The 27908-nt window shown below is 43.2% G+C and overlaps 1 protein-coding gene across 1 annotated transcript; it reads right to left on the bottom strand.

Annotated features, from left to right (window-relative positions):
* Positions 1-14991: 14991 nt before the first annotated feature.
* Positions 14992-27479, bottom strand: LOC308152670 (uncharacterized protein). Its single transcript, XM_080525708.1, has 3 exons — positions 27080-27479; positions 25114-25253; positions 14992-16476 (listed from the first exon to the last, which is right to left on the bottom strand). Exons 1-3 carry the CDS (start codon positions 27342-27344, stop codon positions 15529-15531), a joined length of 1353 nt encoding a protein of 450 aa, XP_080381834.1. The 5' UTR covers positions 27345-27479; the 3' UTR covers positions 14992-15528.
* Between the last annotated feature and the right edge of the window lie 429 nt (positions 27480-27908).

Consider the following 27908-nt stretch of genomic DNA (forward strand, 5'->3'; position numbering starts at 1 on the left):
TAATGGACCATTTCGTTGTCTGGTACCTGTACTGTAGCAATGACAAATAAAGTCCATTCCATTCCATTCCAGAGAGGGACGGACGGACGGACTACCCTTGTTTTTAATTTACAGGAAAACATTTTATTTTCGAGTTTTGGCTGAAATGACGTCGTTGTTTTGAGCGCGCGTGCGCGTTTCATGCGCGTGCACGCGAAAAAATCGCACGCGTGCGCGGTCAGCACTACCCGCCACCATGGTAAAAATTCCTGGAGGAAACACTGCCGTTACTGTAGCTGGTCGTTTTAGCCATCTTTGCGGTATACTGACAGGCCTAGCTGACGTGCGCGCGTAAATGAACGTAAATGAACGTGATTTAAATGTGACGTGACTACCACGTGTGTTACAGTCATCACCTGTCGGGGAGGAACTTAAGTTGCAGCGTACCATTTTAACAACAGGTTTATGAAACGACTATATTTAATTATTTTTTTGGAAAGGGAAATAAATTATAATTCCAAATCTTTCCACGTACCCCCTGCAATCCCCTCACGTACCCCTAGGGGTCCGCGTACCCCCGGTTGGGAACCACTGGTCTAGTGGATAGTGAGTTGGACTTGTGATCGGAAGGTTGTGAGTTCAAATCCCGCCTGAAACCACACCACTACTAGTGTGCCCTTGAGTAATGGCACTTAGCCCTCAGTTACTCCAGGGGGAATGTCCCTGTAATTCGTAATTGTAAGTCGCTTTCGATTAAAAGCGTCTGCTAAATGGCAAAATTAAAGTGTCTGTCTGTCTGTCTGTGTCTGTCTGTCTGTGTCTCTCTCTCTCTCTCTCTCTCTGTCTGATCTTCTGTGGTTAAGGAGTCAGTGGACGAGCACAATGAGGTTACCATGGACGCAGTGCTCACCTTGTATTCTGCAGGAGTCCACCACCTCCACCTTGATGACAGGCAGCTCCGTGTCCCCCTCCCCCTCCGACCTCTGTGTTAAGGAGGAAGGAGGAGTTATGACGTGTTCAACATAGACAACTTGATGGCAGCTACTAGATTGTAAACATAAGTGTAATATTGAAACACAACTGTGAACATTCTAAACCTGCTAACTGCGACACTTTAATGAATGTGCAACAAATACTATGTGCAATATGACAACCCTTGTGTACATAAGGTTCAGATATAGGAAAAAGTTAGGATATTTATAGCATAGCATAGAGTACAGCACAGTGTTTTATTGTATAGTATAGTAGTATAGTATAGTGGATAGTGTACATAGCCTTTATTTATGTAAACCAGCTCTTTTCCCTTTTTTTATTTTACCCGTGGCCCTCTTGTTTTTAGTCTTTTTTCCAAGCACCAGGGGAGCCCCCCCCTCCTAAATGTTGTTGTATGGTACCTGTACTGTATTAATGACAATAAAGACCATTCATCATTCATTCATTCATTCATTACCAATTTAGAGAAAGGACGAGTTGTCCATTTCTGAGAGCGATTGTGACAACTCACCTGTGTGTCACTAACACTGTCTATAAGACAACTCACCTGTGTGTCACTAAAGGCCAATGCACACGGCGTGCAATTTTTGTTGCACCACAACATTCGATTTTGAAGTTTGAATGGAAGTCTATGAGAAAATCTCATCCCAACGCACACGGCCCCGATTTTAATCGCACCGCGACAATTCGATTCCATTCGTTTTGAATGGGACAAAGCACACAGCGTGCGAGTTTTGTCGCACTGTCAAATTTTGCACATTTTGTAAAAGTTTGTGGTGCAACGGATTATTGCATCACAATGGGACAATTGGGAAAACTTCAACTGGTCTATCTAAATTAATTGAGTCACTCATAACGGGGAGAGAGACTGGAGCATACATTTTTGACTGTCTCCTTTTTTTCTGAAAGAACTTATGCAGTCTCACAATGAAATGAGAGTTCAACTTGGTCAACAGTTGAGGCTGTAGTGTACAGGAGGACCGCTCCAGACAACTTACTTCAGGTTGAACAGACAGGAGTTTGACGTGGATCTGGGAGAGATTGGAGGCGGAGCGGAGACATTTCGGAGCTAGCATCAAAACACTAGTCTATTAGGGTACTGTACTGTTATAAACTGTTTAATAACAGCCTCCAATACAAACGGAACCAAATTAATTGTAACAGTTGTTTGTTTCTACCTGGCTGGCCCTGGCTCACAAACAAAGAGGTGGCTAGCTGGCTAGCTAACATTTCGGAGCTAGCATCAAAACACTAGTCTATTACGTTACTGTACTCTTATAAACTGTTTAATAACAGTTTCCAATACAAACGGAACCAAATTAATTGTAACAGTAGTTTGAAAAACATTAGTGTAACATACATAATACATACATGCAATTTCAAAGTACAAATATAGTGTTGTCAGGGCTTGACATTAAGCTTTTTCAGTGAATTTATCTATAACTTTGCATACCTGCATTCTTATGAATATGTTGGTTTTGTTTTTGATGAAATACGTGCTTTAGGGAGGGTATTAAGTTATTTAACATGATGGCATATATTTACATGTGAATAAAATCATGTTGTTATTTGTATTTTGTACTGTGCAGCCAAAAAGGCTATCGTAAATCTTTGAGCAAGTAGGCCTAACGTTATTTATACTTATAATATATACTATACTATATATATTATATTAGTTTACTCAAAGATCTACGATAGTGTTTTTGGCTGCACGGGGTTGCCAGATTTCTAATCTAGCACGACTGAATGACCAGCCAAATTGTACACACGTTGTATAGACACTGTCCACTGAAAACCGGACATCTGGCAACCCAAAATTTATATTTACTCTACTGTACGTGTATGTAATTTACCGGTAACCTGAATGGATGAAATGGATGACGAAAAGCTCATAACTTGTCAACCAGTCAACCTGACATCTTCAATTGTGGATGGAGCAATCATCTATTTTAACGGTTTGACAGTCAAGGGCTATATATGAACATCACCATCAGCCAGCCACTACACCTAGCCCACAGCTGCCACTATACACATTACTAGATCTACGAATTACTGCATGCATGATTTATTTCTGTGTCATGCCACATAGCTACACGGCCCATCTCACATACAAGACGCCTATATTACATAATAATAACAATCGAGCATGTAGGCACAATATTGTAGCGCGAACGCAGGAACATTCGCTGCCGTGTAGTGGTGAGCACCCGGTCTTGCTGACCGCCCCTTGTAGTGGAGTTGTGTGGTGTCCTATGGCCTCGTGTCGGCCCGTATGGTTATGCTGTGGCTCGATATGAGCGTGCTTCTATGTGTGGCTTTATGAACGTGCTGTGGCTCCAATATTTTTTGTACACTGTTTGTAATGGTAATTAGGGAAACCAGCTCTAACGTATTGAACTATGCCGTCCTCCGAATCTATGTCCGGCTGATCATCGCCCATAATAATAAAGTGGCTTTTATAATACACCTTTCTGGCTGTGTGTTTTGTGCGCTCCCTCTCCTGACATTTTACCAATACCCCTAAATCAGGGGACCCACATATTTTATCACAATATGTCCAGTTGTATCTTGTAGAAATTGTGGAAGCAAGGCAAGCAATATTGGTAGAGCCTATTGTAATCAGCCTGCCTGGTCCGACTACGTAACAATAAAGTAACAATTGAGAATGGAATGTTGTGGCGCAACAAAATTGCATCGCACGCCGTGTGCATTGGGATGAGATTTTTTATGATTTTCTCATAGACTTCAATGGTGTGAGTTGAAAATGGAATTTTGCGGTGCAACAAAATCGCATCGCACGCCGTGTGCATTGCAATCGAATGTTGTGGTGCAACAAAAATTGCACGCCGTGTGCATTGGCCTTTACATTGTCAATAAGACAACTCACCTGTGTGTCACTAACACTGTCTTGTGCAGGTGGAGTGTCATCCTGGTGGTGACCACCTGCGTCCCAGTCAGGGACATCCCGCGCTAAGCTGCCGGCACGGACCGCAAACCGGCTCTCCTCCACTGGGTCTGGAGAGAGAGAGGGAACCATGGGTAGAGGAGATGGTTAGGGGAGATGGTTAGGGGTAGAGGAGATAGTTAGGGGTAGGGGAGATGGTTAGAGGAGATGGTTAGGGGGTAGGGGAGATGGTTAGGGGTAGGGGAGATGTTTAGGGGGTAGGGGAGATGGTTAGGGGGTAGGGGAGATGGTTAGGGGGTAGGGGAGATGGTTAGGGGTAGAGGAGATGGTTAGGGGAGATGGTTAGGGGGTAGGGGAGATGGTTAGGGGGTAGATGAGGTTGTAAGCAAGGGAGAAGAACAGGCAGGTTTTTGATACATTTTGGACGACAAACCCGTTCGCCCTGTTGTGTTTGAGGTACTTACGGCATGCGGAGGAGGAGAGATATCCTCTGGCCTTCCTGCTGCCAGCTCGGTGGCTCCGCCGGGAGGAGGAGGAGGAGGAGTGGCCCCGGGTCAGCAGCAGCCTCCTGCGCAGCACCTCCACCTCCCTCTGGCCCTGGCAGACCTGAGATGAGGGTGTAGAACACAGAGAGGGTGTAGAACACAGAGAGAGTAGAACACAGAGAGAGTAGAACACAGAGAGAGGAGAACACAGAGAGTGTAGAACACAGAGAGAGTAGAACACAGAGAGTGTAGAACACAGAGAGAGTAGAACACAGAGAGTGTAGAACACAGAGAGTGTAGAACACAGAGAGTGTAGAACACAGAGAGAGTGTAGAACACAGAGAGTGTAGAACACAGAGAGTGTAGAACACAGAGAGAGTGTAGAACACAGAGAGTGTAGAACACAGAGAGTGTAGAACACAGAGAGAGTAGAACACAGAGAGTGTAGAACACAGAGAGTGTAGAACACAGAGAGTGTAGAACACAGAGAGAGTAGAACACAGAGAGTGTAGAACACAGAGAGTGTAGAACACAGAGAGTGTAGAACACAGAGAGTGTAGAACACAGAGAGAGTAGAACACAGAGAGTGTAGAACACAGAGAGAGTGTAGAACACAGAGAGGGTGTAGAACACAGAGAGAGTAGAACACAGAGAGAGAGTAGAACACAGAGAGAGTAGAACACAGAGAGAGTGTAGAACACAGAGAGAGTAGAACACAGAGAGAGTAGAACACAGAGAGTGTAGAACACAGAGAGAGTAGAACACAGAGAGTGTAGAACACAGAGAGAGTAGAACACAGAGAGAGTGTAGAACACAGAGAGAGTAGAACACAGAGAGAGTAGAACACAGAGAGTGTAGAACACAGAGAGAGTGTAGAACACAGAGAGAGTAGAACACAGAGAGAGTGTAGAACACAGAGAGTGTAGAACACAGAGAGAGTAGAACACAGAGAGTGTAGAACACAGAGAGAGTAGAACACAGAGAGTGTAGAACACAGAGAGAGTGTAGAACACAGAGAGTGTAGAACACAGAGAGAGTAGAACACAGAGAGTGTAGAACACAGAGAGTGTAGAACACAGAGAGAGTAGAACACAGAGAGTGTAGAACACAGAGAGTGTAGAACACAGAGAGAGTAGAACACAGAGAGAGTGTAGAACACAGAGAGAGAGTAGAACACAGAGAGAGTGTAGAACACAGAGAGAGTAGAACACAGAGAGAGTGTAGAACACAGAGAGAGTAGAACACAGAGAGAGTAGAACACAGAGAGAGTAGAACACAGAGAGTGTAGAACACAGAGAGAGTAGAACACAGAGAGAGTGTAGAACACAGAGAGTGTAGAACACAGAGAGTGTAGAACACAGAGAGTGTAGAACACAGAGAGAGTGTAGAACACAGAGAGAGTAGAACACAGAGAGAGTAGAACACAGAGAGAGTGTAGAACACAGAGAGAGTAGAACACAGAGAGTGTAGAACACAGAGTGTAGAACACAGAGAGTGTAGAACACAGAGAGTGTAGAACACAGAGAGAGTGTAGAACACAGAGAGAGTGTAGAACACAGGGAGTGTAGAACACAGAGAGTGTAGAACACAGAGAGTGTAGAACACAGAGAGTGTAGAACACAGAGAGGGTAGAACACAGAGAGTGTAGAACACAGAGAGTGTAGAACACAGAGAGGGTAGAACACAGAGAGAGTGTAGAACACAGAGAGGGTAGAACACAGAGAGTGTAGAACACAGAGAGTGTAGAACACAGAGAGTGTAGAACACAGAGAGAGTAGAACACAGAGAGTGTAGAACACAGAGAGAGTAGAACACAGAGAGTGTAGAACACAGAGAGTGTAGAACACAGAGAGAGTGTAGAACACAGAGAGAGTGTAGAACACAGAGAGTGTAGAACACAGAGAGAGTAGAACACAGAGAGAGTGTAGAACACAGAGAGTGTAGAACACAGAGGGTGTAGAACACAGAGAGTGTAGAACACAGAGAGTGTAGAACACAGAGAGTGTAGAACACAGAGAGTGTAGAACACAGAGAGAGTAGAACACAGAGAGTGTAGAACACAGAGAGAGTGTAGAACACAGAGAGAGTAGAACACAGAGAGAGTAGAACACAGAGAGTGTAGAACACAGAGAGAGTAGAACACAGAGAGAGTGTAGAACACAGAGAGAGTGTAGAACACAGAGAGAGTAGAACACAGAGAGTGTAGAACACAGAGAGTGTAGAACACAGAGAGTGTAGAACACAGAGAGAGTAGAACACAGAGAGTGTAGAACACAGAGAGAGTAGAACACAGAGAGAGTAGAACACAGAGAGAGTAGAACACAGAGAGAGTGTAGAACACAGAGAGAGTGTAGAACACAGAGAGAGTAGAACACAGAGAGTGTAGAACACAGAGAGTGTAGAACACAGAGAGAGTAGAACACAGAGAGTGTAGAACACAGAGAGAGTAGAACACAGAGAGTGTAGAACACAGAGAGAGTAGAACACAGAGAGAGTAGAACACAGAGAGAGTAGAACACAGAGAGAGTAGAACACAGAGAGAGTAGAACACAGAGAGAGTAGAACACAGAGAGTGTAGAACACAGAGAGAGTAGAACACAGAGAGAGTGTAGAACACAGAGAGAGTAGAACACAGAGAGTGTAGAACACAGAGAGAGTAGAACACAGAGAGAGTAGAACACAGAGAGAGTAGAACACAGAGAGAGTAGAACACAGAGAGTGTAGAACACAGAGAGAGTAGAACACAGAGAGTGTAGAACACAGAGAGAGTAGAACACAGAGAGAGTGTAGAACACAGAGAGAGTAGAACACAGAGAGAGTAGAACACAGAGAGTGTAGAACACAGAGAGAGTAGAACACAGAGAGAGTAGAACACAGAGAGTGTAGAACACAGAGAGTGTAGAACACAGAGAGTGTAGAACACAGAGAGAGTAGAACACAGAGAGTGTAGAACACAGAGAGAGTGTAGAACACAGAGAGAGTGTAGAACACAGAGAGTGTAGAACACAGAGAGAGTGTAGAACACAGAGAGTGTAGAACACAGAGAGTGTAGAACACAGAGAGAGTAGAACACAGAGAGTGTAGAACACAGAGAGTGTAGAACACAGAGAGTGTAGAACACAGAGAGTGTAGAACACAGAGAGGGTGTAGAACACAGAGAGAGTAGAACACAGAGAGAGTGTAGAACACAGAGAGTGTAGAACACAGAGAGTGTAGAACACAGAGAGAGTAGAACACAGAGAGTGTAGAACACAGAGAGAGTAGAACACAGAGAGTGTAGAACACAGAGAGTGTAGAACACAGAGAGAGTGTAGAACACAGAGAGAGTAGAACACAGAGAGAGTAGAACACAGAGAGAGTGTAGAACACAGAGAGTGTAGAACACAGAGAGAGTAGAACACAGAGAGAGAGTAGAACACAGAGAGAGTAGAACACAGAGAGAGAGTAGAACACAGAGAGAGTAGAACACAGAGAGAGTGTAGAACACAGAGAGAGTGTAGAACACAGAGAGTGTAGAACACAGAGAGAGTAGAACACAGAGAGAGTGTAGAACACAGAGAGTGTAGAACACAGAGGGTGTAGAACACAGAGAGTGTAGAACACAGAGAGTGTAGAACACAGAGAGTGTAGAACACAGAGAGTGTAGAACACAGAGAGAGTAGAACACAGAGAGTGTAGAACACAGAGAGAGTGTAGAACACAGAGAGAGTAGAACACAGAGAGAGTAGAACACAGAGAGTGTAGAACACAGAGAGAGTAGAACACAGAGAGAGTGTAGAACACAGAGAGAGTGTAGAACACAGAGAGAGTAGAACACAGAGAGTGTAGAACACAGAGAGTGTAGAACACAGAGAGTGTAGAACACAGAGAGAGTAGAACACAGAGAGTGTAGAACACAGAGAGAGTAGAACACAGAGAGAGTAGAACACAGAGAGAGTAGAACACAGAGAGAGTGTAGAACACAGAGAGAGTGTAGAACACAGAGAGAGTAGAACACAGAGAGTGTAGAACACAGAGAGTGTAGAACACAGAGAGAGTAGAACACAGAGAGTGTAGAACACAGAGAGAGTAGAACACAGAGAGTGTAGAACACAGAGAGAGTAGAACACAGAGAGAGTAGAACACAGAGAGAGTAGAACACAGAGAGAGTAGAACACAGAGAGAGTAGAACACAGAGAGAGTAGAACACAGAGAGTGTAGAACACAGAGAGAGTAGAACACAGAGAGAGTGTAGAACACAGAGAGAGTAGAACACAGAGAGTGTAGAACACAGAGAGAGTAGAACACAGAGAGAGTAGAACACAGAGAGAGTAGAACACAGAGAGAGTAGAACACAGAGAGTGTAGAACACAGAGAGAGTAGAACACAGAGAGTGTAGAACACAGAGAGAGTAGAACACAGAGAGAGTGTAGAACACAGAGAGAGTAGAACACAGAGAGAGTAGAACACAGAGAGTGTAGAACACAGAGAGAGTAGAACACAGAGAGAGTAGAACACAGAGAGTGTAGAACACAGAGAGTGTAGAACACAGAGAGTGTAGAACACAGAGAGAGTAGAACACAGAGAGTGTAGAACACAGAGAGAGTGTAGAACACAGAGAGAGTGTAGAACACAGAGAGTGTAGAACACAGAGAGAGTGTAGAACACAGAGAGTGTAGAACACAGAGAGTGTAGAACACAGAGAGAGTAGAACACAGAGAGTGTAGAACACAGAGAGTGTAGAACACAGAGAGTGTAGAACACAGAGAGTGTAGAACACAGAGAGGGTGTAGAACACAGAGAGAGTAGAACACAGAGAGAGTGTAGAACACAGAGAGTGTAGAACACAGAGAGTGTAGAACACAGAGAGAGTAGAACACAGAGAGTGTAGAACACAGAGAGAGTAGAACACAGAGAGTGTAGAACACAGAGAGTGTAGAACACAGAGAGAGTGTAGAACACAGAGAGAGTAGAACACAGAGAGAGTAGAACACAGAGAGAGTGTAGAACACAGAGAGTGTAGAACACAGAGAGAGTAGAACACAGAGAGAGAGTAGAACACAGAGAGAGTAGAACACAGAGAGAGTGTAGAACACAGAGAGAGTAGAACACAGAGAGAGTAGAACACAGAGAGAGTAGAACACAGAGAGAGAGTAGAACACAGAGAGTGTAGAACACAGAGAGAGTAGAACACAGAGAGAGTAGAACACAGAGAGTGTAGAACACAGAGAGAGTACAACACAGAGAGAGTAGAACACAGAGAGTGTAGAACACAGAGAGAGTGTAGAACACAGAGAGTGTAGAACACAGAGAGAGTGTAGAACACAGAGAGTGTAGAACACAGAGAGTGTAGAACACAGAGAGTGTAGAACACAGAGAGTGTAGAACACAGAGAGAGTGTAGAACACAGAGAGAGTGTAGAACACAGAGAGAGTGTAGAACACAGAGAGAGTAGAACACAGAGAGAGTGTAGAACACAGAGAGTGTAGAACACAGAGGGTGTAGAACACAGAGAGTGTAGAACACAGAGAGTGTAGAACACAGAGAGTGTAGAACACAGAGAGTGTAGAACACAGAGAGTGTAGAACACAGAGAGTGTAGAACACAGAGAGAGTAGAACACAGAGAGTGTAGAACACAGAGAGAGTAGAACACAGAGAGAGTGTAGAACACAGAGAGAGTGTAGAACACAGAGAGAGTAGAACACAGAGAGTGTAGAACACAGAGAGTGTAGAACACAGAGAGTGTAGAACACAGAGAGAGTAGAACACAGAGAGTGTAGAACACAGAGAGAGTAGAACACAGAGAGAGTAGAACACAGAGAGAGTAGAACACAGAGAGAGTGTAGAACACAGAGAGAGTGTAGAACACAGAGAGAGTAGAACACAGAGAGTGTAGAACACAGAGAGTGTAGAACACAGAGAGAGTAGAACACAGAGAGAGTAGAACACAGAGAGTGTAGAACACAGAGAGAGTAGAACACAGAGAGTGTAGAACACAGAGAGAGTAGAACACAGAGAGAGTAGAACACAGAGAGAGTAGAACACAGAGAGAGTAGAACACAGAGAGAGTAGAACACAGAGAGAGTAGAACACAGAGAGTGTAGAACACAGAGAGAGTAGAACACAGAGAGAGTGTAGAACACAGAGAGAGTAGAACACAGAGAGTGTAGAACACAGAGAGAGTAGAACACAGAGAGAGTAGAACACAGAGAGAGTAGAACACAGAGAGAGTAGAACACAGAGAGTGTAGAACACAGAGAGAGTAGAACACAGAGAGTGTAGAACACAGAGAGAGTAGAACACAGAGAGAGTAGAACACAGAGAGAGTAGAACACAGAGAGAGTAGAACACAGAGAGTGTAGAACACAGAGAGAGTAGAACACAGAGAGAGTAGAACACAGAGAGTGTAGAACACAGAGAGTGTAGAACACAGAGAGTGTAGAACACAGAGAGTGTAGAACACAGAGAGAGTAGAACACAGAGAGTGTAGAACACAGAGAGAGTGTAGAACACAGAGAGAGTGTAGAACACAGAGAGTGTAGAACACAGAGAGAGTGTAGAACACAGAGAGTGTAGAACACAGAGAGTGTAGAACACAGAGAGAGTAGAACACAGAGAGTGTAGAACACAGAGAGTGTAGAACACAGAGAGTGTAGAACACAGAGAGGGTGTAGAACACAGAGAGAGTAGAACACAGAGAGAGTGTAGAACACAGAGAGTGTAGAACACAGAGAGTGTAGAACACAGAGAGAGTAGAACACAGAGAGTGTAGAACACAGAGAGAGTAGAACACAGAGAGTGTAGAACACAGAGAGTGTAGAACACAGAGAGAGTGTAGAACACAGAGAGAGTAGAACACAGAGAGAGTAGAACACAGAGAGAGTGTAGAACACAGAGAGTGTAGAACACAGAGAGAGTAGAACACAGAGAGAGAGTAGAACACAGAGAGAGTAGAACACAGAGAGAGTGTAGAACACAGAGAGAGTAGAACACAGAGAGAGTAGAACACAGAGAGAGTAGAACACAGAGAGAGAGTAGAACACAGAGAGTGTAGAACACAGAGAGAGTAGAACACAGAGAGAGTAGAACACAGAGAGTGTAGAACACAGAGAGAGTACAACACAGAGAGAGTAGAACACAGAGAGTGTAGAACACAGAGAGAGTGTAGAACACAGAGAGAGTGTAGAACACAGAGAGTGTAGAACACAGAGAGTGTAGAACACAGAGAGTGTAGAACACAGAGAGTGTAGAACACAGAGAGAGTAGAACACAGAGAGAGTAGAACACAGAGAGAGTAGAACACAGAGAGAGTAGAACACAGAGAGAGTGTAGAACACAGAGAGTGTAGAACACAGAGAGTGTAGAACACAGAGAGTGTAGAACACAGAGAGTGTAGAACACAGAGAGAGTAGAACACAGAGAGAGTAGAACACAGAGAGAGTAGAACACAGAGAGAGTAGAACACAGAGAGTGTAGAACACACAGAGAGTGTAGAACACAGAGAGTGTAGAACACAGAGAGTGTAGAACACAGAGAGAGTAGAACACAGAGAGTGTAGAACACAGAGAGTGTAGAACACAGAGAGAGTAGAACACAGAGAGTGTAGAACACAGAGAGAGTAGAACACAGAGAGTGTAGAACACAGAGAGAGTGTAGAACACAGAGAGAGTAGAACACAGAGAGAGTGTAGAACACACAGAGAGTGTAGAACACAGAGAGTGTAGAACACAGAGAGTGTAGAACACACAGAGAGTGTAGAACACAGAGAGTGTAGAACACAGAGAGAGTAGAACACAGAGAGTGTAGAACACAGAGAGTGTAGAACACAGAGTGTAGAACACAGAGAGTGTAGAACACAGAGAGTGTAGAACACAGAGAGAGTAGAACACAGAGAGAGTGTAGAACACAGAGAGAGTAGAACACAGAGAGTGTAGAACACAGAGAGAGTAGAACACAGAGAGAGTAGAACACAGAGAGTGTAGAACACAGAGAGTGTAGAACACAGAGAGAGAGTAGAACACAGAGAGTGTAGAACACAGAGAGGGTGTAGAACACAGAGAGAGAGTAGAACACAGAGAGTGTAGAACACAGAGAGAGTAGAACACAGAGAGTGTAGAACACAGAGAGAGTAGAACACAGAGAGAGTAGAACACAGAGAGAGTAGAACACAGAGAGAGTGTAGAACACAGAGAGTGTAGAACACAGAGAGAGTAGAACACAGAGAGTGTAGAACACAGAGAGTGTAGAACACAGAGAGTGTAGAACACAGAGAGAGAGTAGAACACAGAGAGAGTAGAACACAGAGAGAGAGTAGAACACAGAGAGAGTAGAACACAGAGAGTGTAGAACACAGAGAGTGTAGAACACAGAGAGAGTGTAGAACACAGAGAGAGTAGAACACAGAGAGTGTAGAACACAGAGAGAGTAGAACACAGAGAGAGTAGAACACAGAGAGTGTAGAACACAGAGAGAGTAGAACACAGAGAGAGTAGAACACAGAGAGTGTAGAACACAGAGAGAGTGTAGAACACAGAGAGTGTAGAACACAGAGTGTAGAACACAGAGAGTGTAGAACACAGAGAGAGTAGAACACAGAGAGAGTAGAACACAGAGAGTGTAGAACACAGAGAGTGTAGAACACAGAGAGAGTGTAGAACACAGAGAGTGTAGAACACAGAGAGTGTAGAACACAGAGAGTGTAGAACACAGAGAGAGTGTAGAACACAGAGAGTGTAGAACACAGAGAGAGTAGAACACAGAGAGAGTAGAACACAGAGAGAGAGTAGAACACAGAGAGAGTAGAACACAGAGAGTGTAGAACACAGAGAGTGTAGAACACAGAGAGTGCAGAACACAGAGAGAGTGTAGAACACAGAGTGTAGAACACAGAGAGAGTAGAACACAGAGAGTGTAGAACACAGAGAGAGTAGAACACAGAGAGTGTAGAACACAGAGAGAGTAGAACACAGAGAGAGTAGAACACAGAGAGAGTGTAGAACACAGAGAGAGTAGAACACAGAGAGTGTAGAACACAGAGAGAGTGTAGAACACAGAGAGTGTAGAACACAGAGAGAGTAGAACACAGAGAGTGTAGAACACAGAGAGAGTAGAACACAGAGAGTGTAGAACACAGAGAGAGTGTAGAACACAGAGAGTGTAGAACACAGAGAGTGTAGAACACAGAGAGAGTAGAACACAGAGAGGGTGTAGAACACAGAGAGGGTAGAACACAGAGAGAGTAGAACACAGAGAGGGGGTAGGTAACAGAGGGGGTAGGTAACAGAGAGAGTGTAGAACACAGAGAGTGTAGAACACACAGAGGGTGTAGAGGAGATGGTTAGGGGGTAGGTAACAGAGGGGGTAGGTAACAGAGGGGGTTAGGGGGTAGGTAACAGAGGGGGTTAGGGGGTAGGTAACAGTTAGTTAGGGGTAGTAGGGTCTAGCCCTGGCAGACCTGCAGGCGGAGCACCGAGTATCCATCCTCCACCAGTTTGCAGATCTCCGCCACGGCCGCGTTGGCTAAGACCTCTATGATGGAGGCCAGCTGAGCAGGAAACGTGACGCTGTCAGACATGCTGGGCGCTTTTATATAATACAACCCTTTATTTCCACGGGTTAGGGTTAGGGGAGACCCTTTCCACGGGTTAGGGTTAGGGGAGACCCTTTCCACGGGTTAGGGTGACTCTGGGGTTCTGTCTGTGTTCAGTCTGGACGAACCAAACAGTCACACAGTCACGACGGAGCTTCTCTGAAGTACTTCCGGGTGAACTGTCTCCGGATGTTTTTCAAAATAAAAGCTCAAAGTGGTGCGAAATTGTGTGTTTATTTTTATTTTTTTGAAATAGCTGTTTTTAGATTGTTTAAATGTGTGTGTGTTTTTTTAACCTATTGTACTTGTAAAGCACTTTGACGTAAAGTGCTATATAAATAAAGTTATTATTATTATTATTATTATTATTATTATTATTATTATTAAAGGACTCTGAGCCCAACTCTGTCATTACTGAGACACTCAGAGATGAAGTCAACTCTATCTGTCTACACACTGGGGTTATAGTTCATATCATATCATCATCTCTCTCTCTCTCTCTCTCTCTCTCTCTCTCTCTAGCATTTTTATTGTTTTTTATTATTATTTTTAAATGACTGGACTTTGTAAATAGGCACTACATTTTATAAACACTACTATGTCTGTCTGTTTTTATTGTATGTATTAATGTATGTGACCTATGTGTGTTTTTAATGTGGAAACTGAAATCCTTGAGCTGCACTTCTGCCTGTCGAAGGAGCATTTCTGTCACTGTGTGACACAATAAAGCTATATTGAATCTCGAGTCTTGAACGTATATATACTTAACCAATGAGCATGTTGAATGTATATATACTTAACACACACACACACACACACATATATATACTTAACCAAGATCTGGAAGATTATTAGTTGACATGTGATCATACACAAAGGACATGACCTGCAGGTTGTGGTACATTAGTTCAGATTCATTTGTTTTCAGGGCTTCAAGGTTTGGACAACTATGAAGCCAGATCAGATTGTAGATGCTTGATTGGTACTGTAGTAGGAAAAATATAAGAATATTGTCTAAATAGAAATTTGAAAAGTTAGCCTGGTATAGAATGGTATTTTATTATCTTTTGTAAAAGGAGAACAGTTTACAAGCAGACCTGGTCTGTCAGAGAACGGTCCTCAGAGAAAGTGAAGACAGAGAGAGAAAGCGTGGATCTTTATACACAGGTGAGAGTCACGCCCTCAGGTAAGGCACAAGCCAATCACAGCCACTTCCTGTCTGCATCTGTAATGAGGAGAGGTCACATGACAGTGAAGATGAGGAGCGGGATGAAGATGATGCAGGTGACAGAGGTGGAGAGGGAGGAGCTTCAACTCTGTCATGGGTCATGTCATCTGTCATGTCTCTGTCGATCACCCGTACGCTTTGATAATATCTTCACTCACGATCATCTAGTCTGGTCTGGCGCTGCCCTGCGCCGTCTGTTGTTCTTCCTGCACACAGGTAAACAGATCCAGGATCCAGCAGCGTCGTCGGGCTCGCGCAAACAAACCCCGGCGAATGTTTTACTTGGTCTGGACAAGTAAGACGGCGTTACTGTCCCTGAACCCTGCTTAGTAAGGGGGAAAAAAACAGCTTAATTGTCTGAGCTCCAATCTAGCTCTGTCCAAAACACGGGTGCTTGGCGAAGCAGACTCTGTCAGCGAACGTGTCCCCGCAGCGGTCGCAGCCGAAGGGCTTCTTCCCCGCGTGGATCCTCACGTGTCTCTTCAGGTTGGACAGCTGGTTGAACGTCTTGTCGCACTGCTGGCAGCTGAACGGCCGCTCCCCTGTGTGAACCCTCTGGTGCGTCCTCAGACCGCTGGCGCTGATCCAGCCCTTCCCACACTGTTTACAGATGAACCTCTCCTTCCTGGATCGCTGGGGAGGGTGGGACATGAAGGGCTTGGTCATACTCAGACCACTGGGGAAGGTTATTCTTGTTGTTGTTGTTGTGTTGTTGTTGTTTACGGCAGGTTTGGACACCACCGCCACCACACTCGCGCCGCTCTGCCTCCTGATTGGCTGTCTCACCCCCACCCCGTGACTGCTGAAGGCCTTGGGCATGCGAGAGTCATGTGACCTTGAGGCATAAGAACAAGTGGGCTTCCTGGGTCCGCCTCCGCCACCGGGCCCGCGGTAGTGAGGGCGGAGGGCGTTGGTGGAGGAGGCCTCACTGTTGTCAGGGTCACCCGGGTCACTTCCTGCTTCCTGTGTCATGGCGTCCCACCCACAGGAAGAAGTGCTGCCTTTGTTGTCTGCTGCAGCTTGTGTCTCTGCGGAGGTGTCTCTCTCCTGGCTCTGTGTGTCTGGGTCACGCAGCACAGAGTCACATGACGAGGGGGGCTCCTGGCTCTGTGTGTCTGGGTCACGCAGCACAGAGTCACATGACGAGGGGGGGAGAAGGCCGGTTCTGGTTCTGCATCCGTCCTGGTGGAGAGGTTTGTCCGCCTCCCCCTCCCCCTCCCCCTCCTCATGCTGGGGGGGCGGGGCCTTCAGCTCCAGGTCAGGCTGTTCTTCCTTTATGTAGATCAGCAGGTCTGGACCCTCCTCCTCCACGTCTGCCTGCAACCAAACAAGTGGGATTATTATTATCATCATCATCATCATTATTATTATCATTATTATTGTTATTATTATTATCATCATTATTGTTATTATTATTATTATCATTATTATCATCATTGTTATTATCATTGTTATTATTGTCATTATTATTATTATCAGTATTATTATCATTATTATTATCATTATTATAATTACTATTATTATAATTATAATAATTATAATAATTATTACTATTATTATCATTATTATCATTATAGAACGGAGTCATTAACGTTATTATTATTATCATTATCATACATGCATACATGTTTCAGTGTACAGTCTAGTCACAGATGACATCACAGATGACATGACATCTCAGACTCATGACATCACAGATGACATCACAAACTGTACACCTCTAGACATTCCCCATGGTCAATTTGACAAAGGGAACGAACCTGGGCTGGCCACATGTCGAGGTGTCCTTGAGCAAGGCACTGAACCCCTAATAGCTCCAGGGTCTCCGTCTATGACCTCTGACCCCGGGCCGAGAGCAGAACATCCCAATAACTGACTGACTTGATTTCATGGCAATAAAAACATACAAAATAAATAAATAAAGATAATGACTAACGGTGGGGTTTTATTGTGAATGTTGTTCCACTAACACTAACCCTAACACTAACACTAACACTAACACTAAACACTAGCCCTAACACTAGGGGTGGGACGATTAGAAAATGTAATGTCACGATTATCGTGGGCAAAATAATCGCGATCCACGATATTATCGCGAGAATTAAAAAAAAAAAAAAAAAAAAAACTTTTTTTTTAGAATGCCAATAAAACACACTGTAATCACTTTAACTTAGATTTTGTTGTATTTTTATTGAATCATGTTAATAACATTAACATCATTTTAAAAACATCTTGACAAAAATAAAAATCTTTAATAAAATCTTAAATAAGGTAATGATAAATTATAAGGTATCACTGCATAAATAAAGGAAAAAAATACTGTCAAACAAAACTTGAACACTGACACTTTTCTGTCATCAAACTGAGTGCTAGCCTTGTGGCTTAGAGACTTGAAAGCTTCAAGATAGGTTAAAGTGCAAATGTGAGAAATCTCAATTATATTACTATTTATTTATAACATACGATTATGACATCCTCCCTCTCGCCAGTTTGGGGCAACATAGACTTCTCCCCTGGTGCCACGGATAGGGGTTTCAAGCGGTGGGACAGCAAAGGGATGGTTACTATCGGACATTTATATGATACGGAAATACTACTTTCATTTGACCAATTATGTAAGAAATATGACCTACCACGAAATGAGTTTTTCAGATACCTTCAGATACGAAGTTTTTTAAATAGCCAAAAAGACACTGGCCTCTGTCACCAACCCTCTCCGCTGGAGGAGATAGTCTCTGCTGGAAAGACGAGAGGCATTCTGGGGCTTGGGTATAGAGCACTTTCGAAATAATAAAGGCAAACCTGAATTTACGCCCAAAGACTGGAATAATGACCTGAACATTAATACTGATGAAGCAACTTGGTCACTAATATGGCAATCGGCAAACGACATCTCAATCTGTAATAGGACGAAGGAAACGCAATTTAGACTACTACAACGTTTGCAGATTACTCCCCAACTTAGACATAAAATGGATCATAACAAATCGGAAATGTGTACAAAGTGTATTACCGAGGTTGGGAGCTTTGTTCATTGTGTTTGGACTTGTAGATATATAGATGATTACTGGAAAGGTATAGTGGATAAAATTCATCTAATTCTAGATGTTACATTGGATAAGGACCCCATGTGTCTATTGTTTGGGTTCCCAGACAAACAACTTAAAAGTATGCATTCCAAAAGACTTCTGTGTATCCTCACTTTTTGTGCAAGGAAAAATATATTGCTGAAATGGATAGACTGCAAACCGCCTACAATAGCTGGATGGCACAAGGTAATTTTTGATATGATTCCTATGGAATATCTGACATATAGGTCTAAGTGTAAGATAAAGACATTCTATAAGATTTGGTCTCCGTTCTTAGATTATATTGGTACCAGCCTGGCTGCCATTGTAATGAAAGGTTTGGTGGATTACACTCAAGAAAGTACACAAGACGAATGTGTAACAGATCTACAATGTATGGGTCACAATATTATTTACTGTGCTGGTGTTGTGCTGCCGCTGTGTTTAGGACTGTAAGACATGGATGCTGTCTCCGATGGGGGTGATCCCCCCATATATTATGGCATGTGTTGTGTCATTTTCTTTTCTGTTTATTTCTGATATGTGACATGGCCTCCTCCCCCCCCCTGTTTTTTTGTTTTTGTTTTGTTTTTAAACATTTTCTGTTTATGGACAATGTACTGCATAACAAAGTGCAAAACTAGTTTTCTACTATTAATGGGACAATAACCTCCCCCACGGATACTAGTTGTTGTTGTTATGTCCTGTTGTGTACATGTCTCTGTGAAACACTGTGAAATATTAACCCCCCCCCAAAAAAACACACATAGGTCACATACATTAATACATACAATAAAAACAGACAGACAAAGCAGTGTTTATAAAATGTAGTGCCTATTTAAAAAGTCCAGTCATTTAAAAAAAAAAAAAAAAAAAAAAAAAAACGATTATGACGATTATTCAACTAATTAAAATTCTCCACGATAAAGTTATCGCGGGTGTTTTTATCGCGATTAACGATAAACACGATAATCGTCCCATCCCTACCTAACACTAACACTAACACCTAACACTAACACTAACACTAACACTAACCCTAAACACTAACACTAACACTAACACTAACCCTAACACTAACCCTAAACACTAACACTAACACTAACACTAACACTAACACCTACACTAACACTAACACCTACACTAACACTAACACCTACACTAACACTAACACTAACACTAACACTAACACTAACACCTACACTAACACTAACACTAACACTAACACTAACCCTAAACACTAACCCTAACACTAACACTAAACACTAACACTAACACTAACACTAACACTAACAGTAACACTAACCCTAACACTAACCCTAACCCTAACACTAACACTAACACTAACACTAACCCTAACACTAACACTAACACTAACACTAACAGTAACACTAACCCTAACACTAACCCTAACCCTAACACTAACACTAACACTAACACTAACACCTACACTAACACTAGCGCTAACACTAACACTAACACTAACCCTAAACACTAACACTAACACTAACACTAACCCTAAACACTAACACTAACACTAACACTAACCCTAAACACTAACACTAACACTAACACTAACACTAACACTAACACTAACACTAACACTAACCCTAACACTAACACTAACACTAACACTAACACTAACCCTAACACTAACACTTACCCTAACACTAACACTAACACTAACACTAACCCTAAACACTAACACTAACACTAACCCTAACACTGACACTAACATTAACACTAACATTAACACTAACACTAACACTAACCCTAAACACTAACACTAACACTAACCCTAACACTAACACTAACACTAACATTAACACTAACATTAACACTAACACTAACATTAACACTAACACTAACACTAACACTAACCACTAACACTAACCACTAACACTAACACCTACACTAACACTAACACTAACATTAACACTAACATTAACACTAACACTAACACCAGTGTTTCCTCTACATGCATTTCATCGTGGCGGGCCGCCACGATGGAATTTCCTCCGCCACCATTCAGATTTCTCAAAAAAAAAAAAAAAAAAATTCTCAAAAAAAAAACAAAAAAAAAAAAACATTTTAGCTGATTAAAATATATCTGATCCTAGATCAGCGCTATAATTGACTAAAAGTGCACCTAAATCCACGCCCATCTCTCTCTAACCGCTGATCCAAAATCAGATTAATGACATTCAGTTGACGACGTGACACAAGGGCTCCTGATTGGTCTAAATGTGAACTGTGGTATTATTGTTATTGTGTACAGGCCACCGTAGTGACATCCGGGGGGTATTCCATCAACATCGCTAAAGGGAAAATCCAGGTTTAGTCTGATAAATCTCGCGAGAGTTCTTACAAATATCCAGGCATGCTTGAGTGTGTTGTTGACAATCGTTCATGTCCTTCATTAAACGTTTAGCATTGTCATTTGATACGCCGCCTACGACTACCATCTCTCTGCACTACAGTAAACAGTTAATCAGTAACGTTAGCCGCTTTTGTGCTCATGTAGGCCTACTTCGTATTATATTATAGCTGATGATCTTTGTGTGTGTATGTGACTGTCAGTCACAAGTTTATATTCTGTATATTCATTATTTATTTTTTTGGGCCATCCTCTATTTTTGGCTGTGATTAGAAGAAAAAAAAAAAAAAAAAAAAAAACGTTGTTTTGAGCGCGCGTGCGCGTTTCATGCGCGTGCACGCGAAAAAATCGCGAGCGCTACGCGCGCGGTCACGGCCACCCGCCACCATTGTAAAAATTCCTGGAGGAAACACTGCTAACACTAACCACTAACACTAACCACTAACACTAACACCTACACTAACACTAACACTAACCCTAACACTAACACTAAACACTAACACTAACCCTAACACTAACACTAACACTAACCCTAACCCTAACACTAACACTAACACCTACACTAACACTAACACTAGCGCTAACACTAACACTAACACTAACACTAAACACTAACACTAACACTAACCCTAAACACTAACACTAACACTAACACTAACACTAACCCTAACACTAACACTTACCCTAACACTAACACTAACACTAACCCTAACACTAACACTAACACTAACCCTAACACTAACACTAACACTAACCCTAAACACTAACACTAACCCTAACACTGACACTAACATTAACACTAACATTAACACTAACACTAACACTAACACTAACACTAACCCTAAACACTAACACTAACACTAACACTAACACTAACACTAACACTAACACTAACTAACACTAACACTAACACTAACCCTAAACACTAACACTAACCCTAACACTGACACTAACATTAACACTAACATTAACACTAACACTAACACTAACACTAACACTAACCCTAAACACTAACACTAACACTAACACTAACACTAACACTAACACTAACACTAACTAACACTAACACTAACACTAACCACTAACACCTACACTAACACTAACACTAACACTAACACTAACCCTAACACTAACACTAACACTAACCCTAACACTAACACTAACACTAACACTAACACTAACACTAACACTAACCCTAAACACTAACACTAACCCTAACACTAACACTAACATTAACACTAACACTAACACTAACACTAACTAACACTAACCACTAACACCTACACTAACACTAACACTAACACTAACCCTAACACTAACACTAACACTAACACTAACCCTAACACTAACACTAACACTAACATTAACACTAACACTAACACCAACACTAACCCTAACCCTAACACTAACACTAACACTAACCCTAACACTAACACTAACCCTAACACTAACCACTAACACCTACACTAACACTAACCCTAACACTAACCCTAACCCTAACACTATCACTAACACTAACACTAGCCCTAACACTAACACTAGCCCTAACACTAACACCTCCACTCACACTAACCCTAACACTAACACTAACCACTAACACTAACACTAGCCCTAACACTAACACTAACACCTACACTAACACTAACACTAACCACTAACACTAACACTAGCCCTAACACTAACACCTACACTAACACTAACACTAACACTAACCACTAACACTAACACTAACACTAACACTAACACTAACCACTAACACTAACACTAGCCCTAACACTAACACTAACACCTACACTCACACTAACACTAACACTAACCCTAAACACTAACACTAACACTAACACTAACCACTAACACTAACACTAACACCTACACTCACACTAACACTATCACTAACACTAACACTAACACTAACACTAACACTATCACTAACACTAACACTAACCCTAACACTAACACTAACACTAACACTAATACTAACACTAACACTAATACTAACACTAACACTAACACTAACACTAACACTAGCCCTAACACTAACACTATCACTAGCCCTAACACTAACACCTACACTAACACTAACACTAACACTAACACTAACACTAACACTATCACTAACACTAACACTAACCCTAACACTAACACTAACACTAACACTAACACTAGCCCTAACACTAACACAAACACAAACACTAACACTAACACTAACACTAACACTAACCCTAACACTAACACTAACACTAACACTAACACTAACCCTAACACTAACACTAACACCTACACTAACACTAACACTAACACCTACACTAACACTAACACTAACCCTAACCCTAACACTAACACTAACACTAACACTAAACACTAACACTAAACACTAACACTAACACTAAACACTAACACTAAACACTAACCCTAACACTAACACTAAACACTAACACTAACCCTAACACTAACACTAACACTAACACTAACACTAACACTCATCGCAGACTCCAGGAAATGTGCTGCCCTGGTCCTCCTGGACCTCAGCGCAGCTTTTGACACTATAGACCATGCCATCCTCTTTAATCGCCTCCAGCAGGAGGTTGGCATCACCGACACCGCCTTGTCCTGGTTCAAGTCTTACCTCAGTAATAGAACCCACGCCGTCCACATAGCAGACAGCTCCTCCAGACAAGCCAACCTCACCTGTGGGGTCCCTCAGGGCTCCATCCTCGGTCCCATCTTGTTCTCCCTCTACATGCTCCCCCTCTGTCTAATCCCTCAACGCTACCAGATCTCATTCCACTGCTATGCGGACGACACCCAGCTTTACTTATCAATCAACACTGACGACCCCGCCGATCTGATGCGCCTGATGGACTGCCTCCACGATGTGAAGGAGTGGATGGCCCAGAACTTCCTACAGCTGAATGAGAGCAAGGGGGAAATCCTCCTCATCGGCAACACCACCGCCATCACTCAGCTCAGCACCAACATGGGAAGCCTGTCCACCCTTGTCAGACCACATGTCAAGAACCTCGGTGTCATCTTTGACTCCGAGCTTAACCTTGACCGACAAGTGAACTCCGTCGTGAAGGCATGCCTATACCAACTACGCATCATAGCCAAGATCAAGTCTTTCCTCACCCCCAGTGACCTGAGGAGGGTCGTCCTCATGCTAATTTCATCTAGGCTCGACTACTGCAACTCACTCTATGCTGGACTTCCTGATAAGACCATCTACCGCCTGCAGCTAGTCCAAAATGCCGCTGCCAGGCTGGTGTCAGGCACTAAAATGAGGGACCACATCTCCCCTGTCCTCATCTCCCTTCACTGGCTCCCAGTAAAGAAGAGAGTGAAGTTCAAGATCTGCACCTTTGTCTACAAAGCTCTCAACAGTCTCGCCCCACCCTACATCAAGGACCTCCTGGACCTGTCTTCCACCTCAAGGCCCAGGCTCAGGTCCGACGCCCAACTCAGCCTGAGGGTCCCCCGCACCAACCTCAAGAGGAAGGGTGACCGTGCCTTTGCGGTGATAGCACCGACGCTGTGGAACGCGCTCCCTTCCGCCATCAAGTCTGCCCCCACTCTGGACTCCTTTAGAGCCAAGTTAAAATCCCACCTCTTCGTCAATGATGTTCCCTAAGTCTACTCCCTATTTGTTGTAAATTGTATCCCTTGAGATGTACGTTTAAGTCGTCTGTGTCTGTTTGCTTTCTGTGTTCCTTGTCCTTGTCCTTGTCTTTATCTGTTCCTTTACCCGGGCTGCGCCCCGGGCCGATGTAAAAGTTGGATGGGGGGCGCATTATAAATAAAATTAACATAACATAACATAACATAACACTAACACTAACACTAACACTAACCCTAACACTAACACATACATACACTAACACTAACACTAACCCTAACACTAACACATACATACACTAACACTAACACTAACACTAACACTAACACTAACACTAACACTAACACATACATACACTAACACTAACCCTAACACTAACACTAACACTAACCCTAACACTAACACATACATACACTAACACTAACACTAACACTAACACATACATACACTAACACTAACACTAACACTAACACTAACACTAACACTAACACATACATACACTAACACTAACACTAACACTAACACATACATACACTAACACTAACACTAACACTAACACTAACACTAACACTAACACATACATACACTAACACTAACACTAACACTAACACATACATACACTAACACTAACACTAACACTAACACTAACACTAACACTAACACATACATACACTAACACTAACACATACATACACTAACACTAACACTAACACTAACACTAACACATACACTAACACTAACACATACATACACTAACACTAACACTAACCCTAACACTAACACTAACACATACATACACTAACACTAACACTAACCCTAACACTAACACATACATACACTAACACTAACACATACATACACTAACACTAACACTAACACTAACACATACATACACTAACCTTGCTCCTCATGGCCGGCTCCCGCTGGTCTCTGGAGTCCACCTCTGTCCTCAGAACCTGGTTCTGGTTCTGACACGCCAGGGCCTTAGCAACTGGACACGCCAGGGCCTTAGCAACTGGAGCACCATGGTCCCCTGCACCTTACATTACAATTACATTACATTATATTACATTACATTACATTACATTACATTACAATTACATTACAATTACATTAGTGCCATGGTCCCCTGTACATTACAGCAGAATGTATGTCTACTAATGTCATTAGTACTATGGTCTGATTACACAGACAGTCATTAGTACTATGGTCTGATTACACAGACAGTCATTAATACTATGGTCTGATTACACAGACAGACATTAATACTATGGTCTGATTACACAGACAGTCATTAATACTATGGTCTGATTACACAGACAGACATTAGTACTATGGTCTGATTACACAGACAGTCATTAATACTATGGTCTGATTACACAGACAGACATTAATACTATGGTCTGATTACACAGACAGTCATTAATACTATGGTCTGATTACACAGACAGTCATTAATACTATGGTCTGATTACACAGACAGACATTAATACTATGGTCTGGTTACAACAGCATGGAGACAGTACTATCACAGTACTAATGACTGTTGTAATGTGATAACAGACTAACAGACCATAATAGTCCCCTGGTGAGAGTCCTCACCTGCAACATGATGCATCTTAACACCGTTAAGACGTTAGACGTTAGGATACTTAACACCTGACGTTAGGGGACTTAACACCTGACGTTAGGATACTTAACGCCTGACGTTAGGGGACTTAACACCTGACGTTAGGGGGCTTAACACCTGACGTTATGATACTTAACACCTGACGTTAGGGTACTTAACACCTGACGTTAGGATACTTAACACCTGACGTTAGGGGGCTTAACACCTGACGTTAGGGGGCTAACACCTGACGTTAGGATACTTAACACCTGACGTTAGGATACTTAACACCTGACGTTAGGATACTTAACACCTGACGTTAGGATGCTTAACACCTGACGTTAGGATGCTTAACACCCGACGTTAGGATACTTAACACCTGACGTTAGGGGGCTTAACACCTGACGTTAGGATACTTACCACCTGACGTTAGGGGGCTTAACACCTGACGATAGGGGACTTAACCCCTGACGTTAGGATACTTAACACCTGACGTTAGGATACTTAACACCTGACGTTAGGGGACTTAACACCTGACGTTAGGATACTCAACACCTGACGCTAGGGGACTTAACACCTGACGTTAGGGGACTCAACACCTGACGTTAGGATACTTAACACCTGACGTTAGGGTACTTAACACCTGACGCTAGGGGACTCAACACCTGACGCTAGGGGACTCAACACCTGACGTTAGGGGACTCAACACCTGACGCTAGGGGACTCAACACCTGACGTTAGGGGACTCAACACCTGACGTTAGGGGACTCAACACCTGACGTTAGGGGACTCAACACCTGACGCTAGGGGACTCAACACCTGACGTTAGGGGACTCAACACCTGACGTTAGGATACTTACCACCTGCCGTTAGGATACTTAACACCTGACGCTAGGGGACTCAACACCTGACGTTAGGGGACTCAACACCTGACGCTAGGGGACTCAACACCTGACGTTAGGGGACTCAACACCTGACGTTAGGGGACTCAACACCTGACGTTAGGGGACTCAACACCTGACGTTAGGATACTTAACACCTGACGTTAGGGGACTCAACACCTGACGTTAGGGGACTCAACACCTGACGCTAGGGGACTCAACACCTGACGTTAGGATGCTTAACACCTGACGTTAGGGGGCTTAACACCTGACGTTAGGATACTTAACACCTGACGCTAGGGGACTTAACACATGACGCTAGGGGACTCAACACCTGACGTTAGGGGACTCAACACCTGACGTTAGGGGACTTACCTGGGCCATATGACTTGCTGCTGCTGTTGCCAGGTGCGTTGTTCACCCAGGAGCTCTCGAGTCCCGATTCTCGTTGGTAAAATGGTGAAAACATCATGTTTTTCTCCATTAAAAGCAGTTTGTCTTTCAGCGCGTTGTTCTCTGCCTGGCGTGAGGAGATCTCCAGACGCAGGACGTCATAGCCCTCATCCACCAGCTGGCAGATGTCCGCCACGGCCGCGTTGGCCAGAGCCTCCACGATGGAACAGATCTGTCTGTGGAACATCTCCCCTGGAACCCTTAACCCTGTAACCCTTAACCCTAACCCTGTAACCCTTAACCCTAACCCTGTAACCCCTGCACACCTACCTGAAACTGCTACTACTCTGAAATGACAACAGAATGTGTTCTAGAATGTCACAAAAGTTCTGTGAAAGTCCACCAGAACAACGGTAGAATCTGAGGTTAAGGTTAGGTTGTAAAGGTCAGCTGGTTAGGGTTGAGGTTAGGTTGTAAAGGTCAGCTGGTTAGGGTTGAGGTTAGGTTGTAAAGGTCAGCGGGTCCAGGCTGCTACCGTGTTGTGGTCGTGAATGTCTGATGTCCCATTTTGTTTTCATTGCGACATGTACTTCCTCCAGGGGAAGAGTTCCAGAATAAAAGTCCCCCTGGTTTATTATCTCCAACATCGCCCCCTGCTGGTTGATAACAGCTGGAAACGAGCTGATGTGGTGAAATGAGGCACATGGCTTTCTCTGAAAAATATGATTTTACTTTTGAGCTCAAATACAGCATCGCTACACAACCTGACAGCTTCACACAGGCCAAACACAACGCTACTACAGAAGGCCAG

Source organism: Nansenia antarctica (genome assembly GCF_963989245.1).
Source record: "Nansenia antarctica genome assembly, chromosome: 3".
Taxonomy (NCBI): Eukaryota; Metazoa; Chordata; class Actinopteri; order Argentiniformes; family Microstomatidae; genus Nansenia; species Nansenia antarctica.

Coding starts and splice junctions, on each gene's coding strand:
- LOC308152670 (XM_080525708.1), bottom strand. CDS start 27,344: ATGTTCCACAGACAGATCTGTTCCATCGTGGAGGCTCTGGCCAACGCG. Junction 25,254..27,079: donor CAGCAAGTCATATGGCCCAG/GTAAGTCCCCTA, acceptor TTGTAATGTAAG/GTGCAGGGGACCATGGTGCT. Junction 16,477..25,113: donor AGCCGGCCATGAGGAGCAAG/GTTAGTGTATGT, acceptor GTTTGGTTGCAG/GCAGACGTGGAGGAGGAGGG.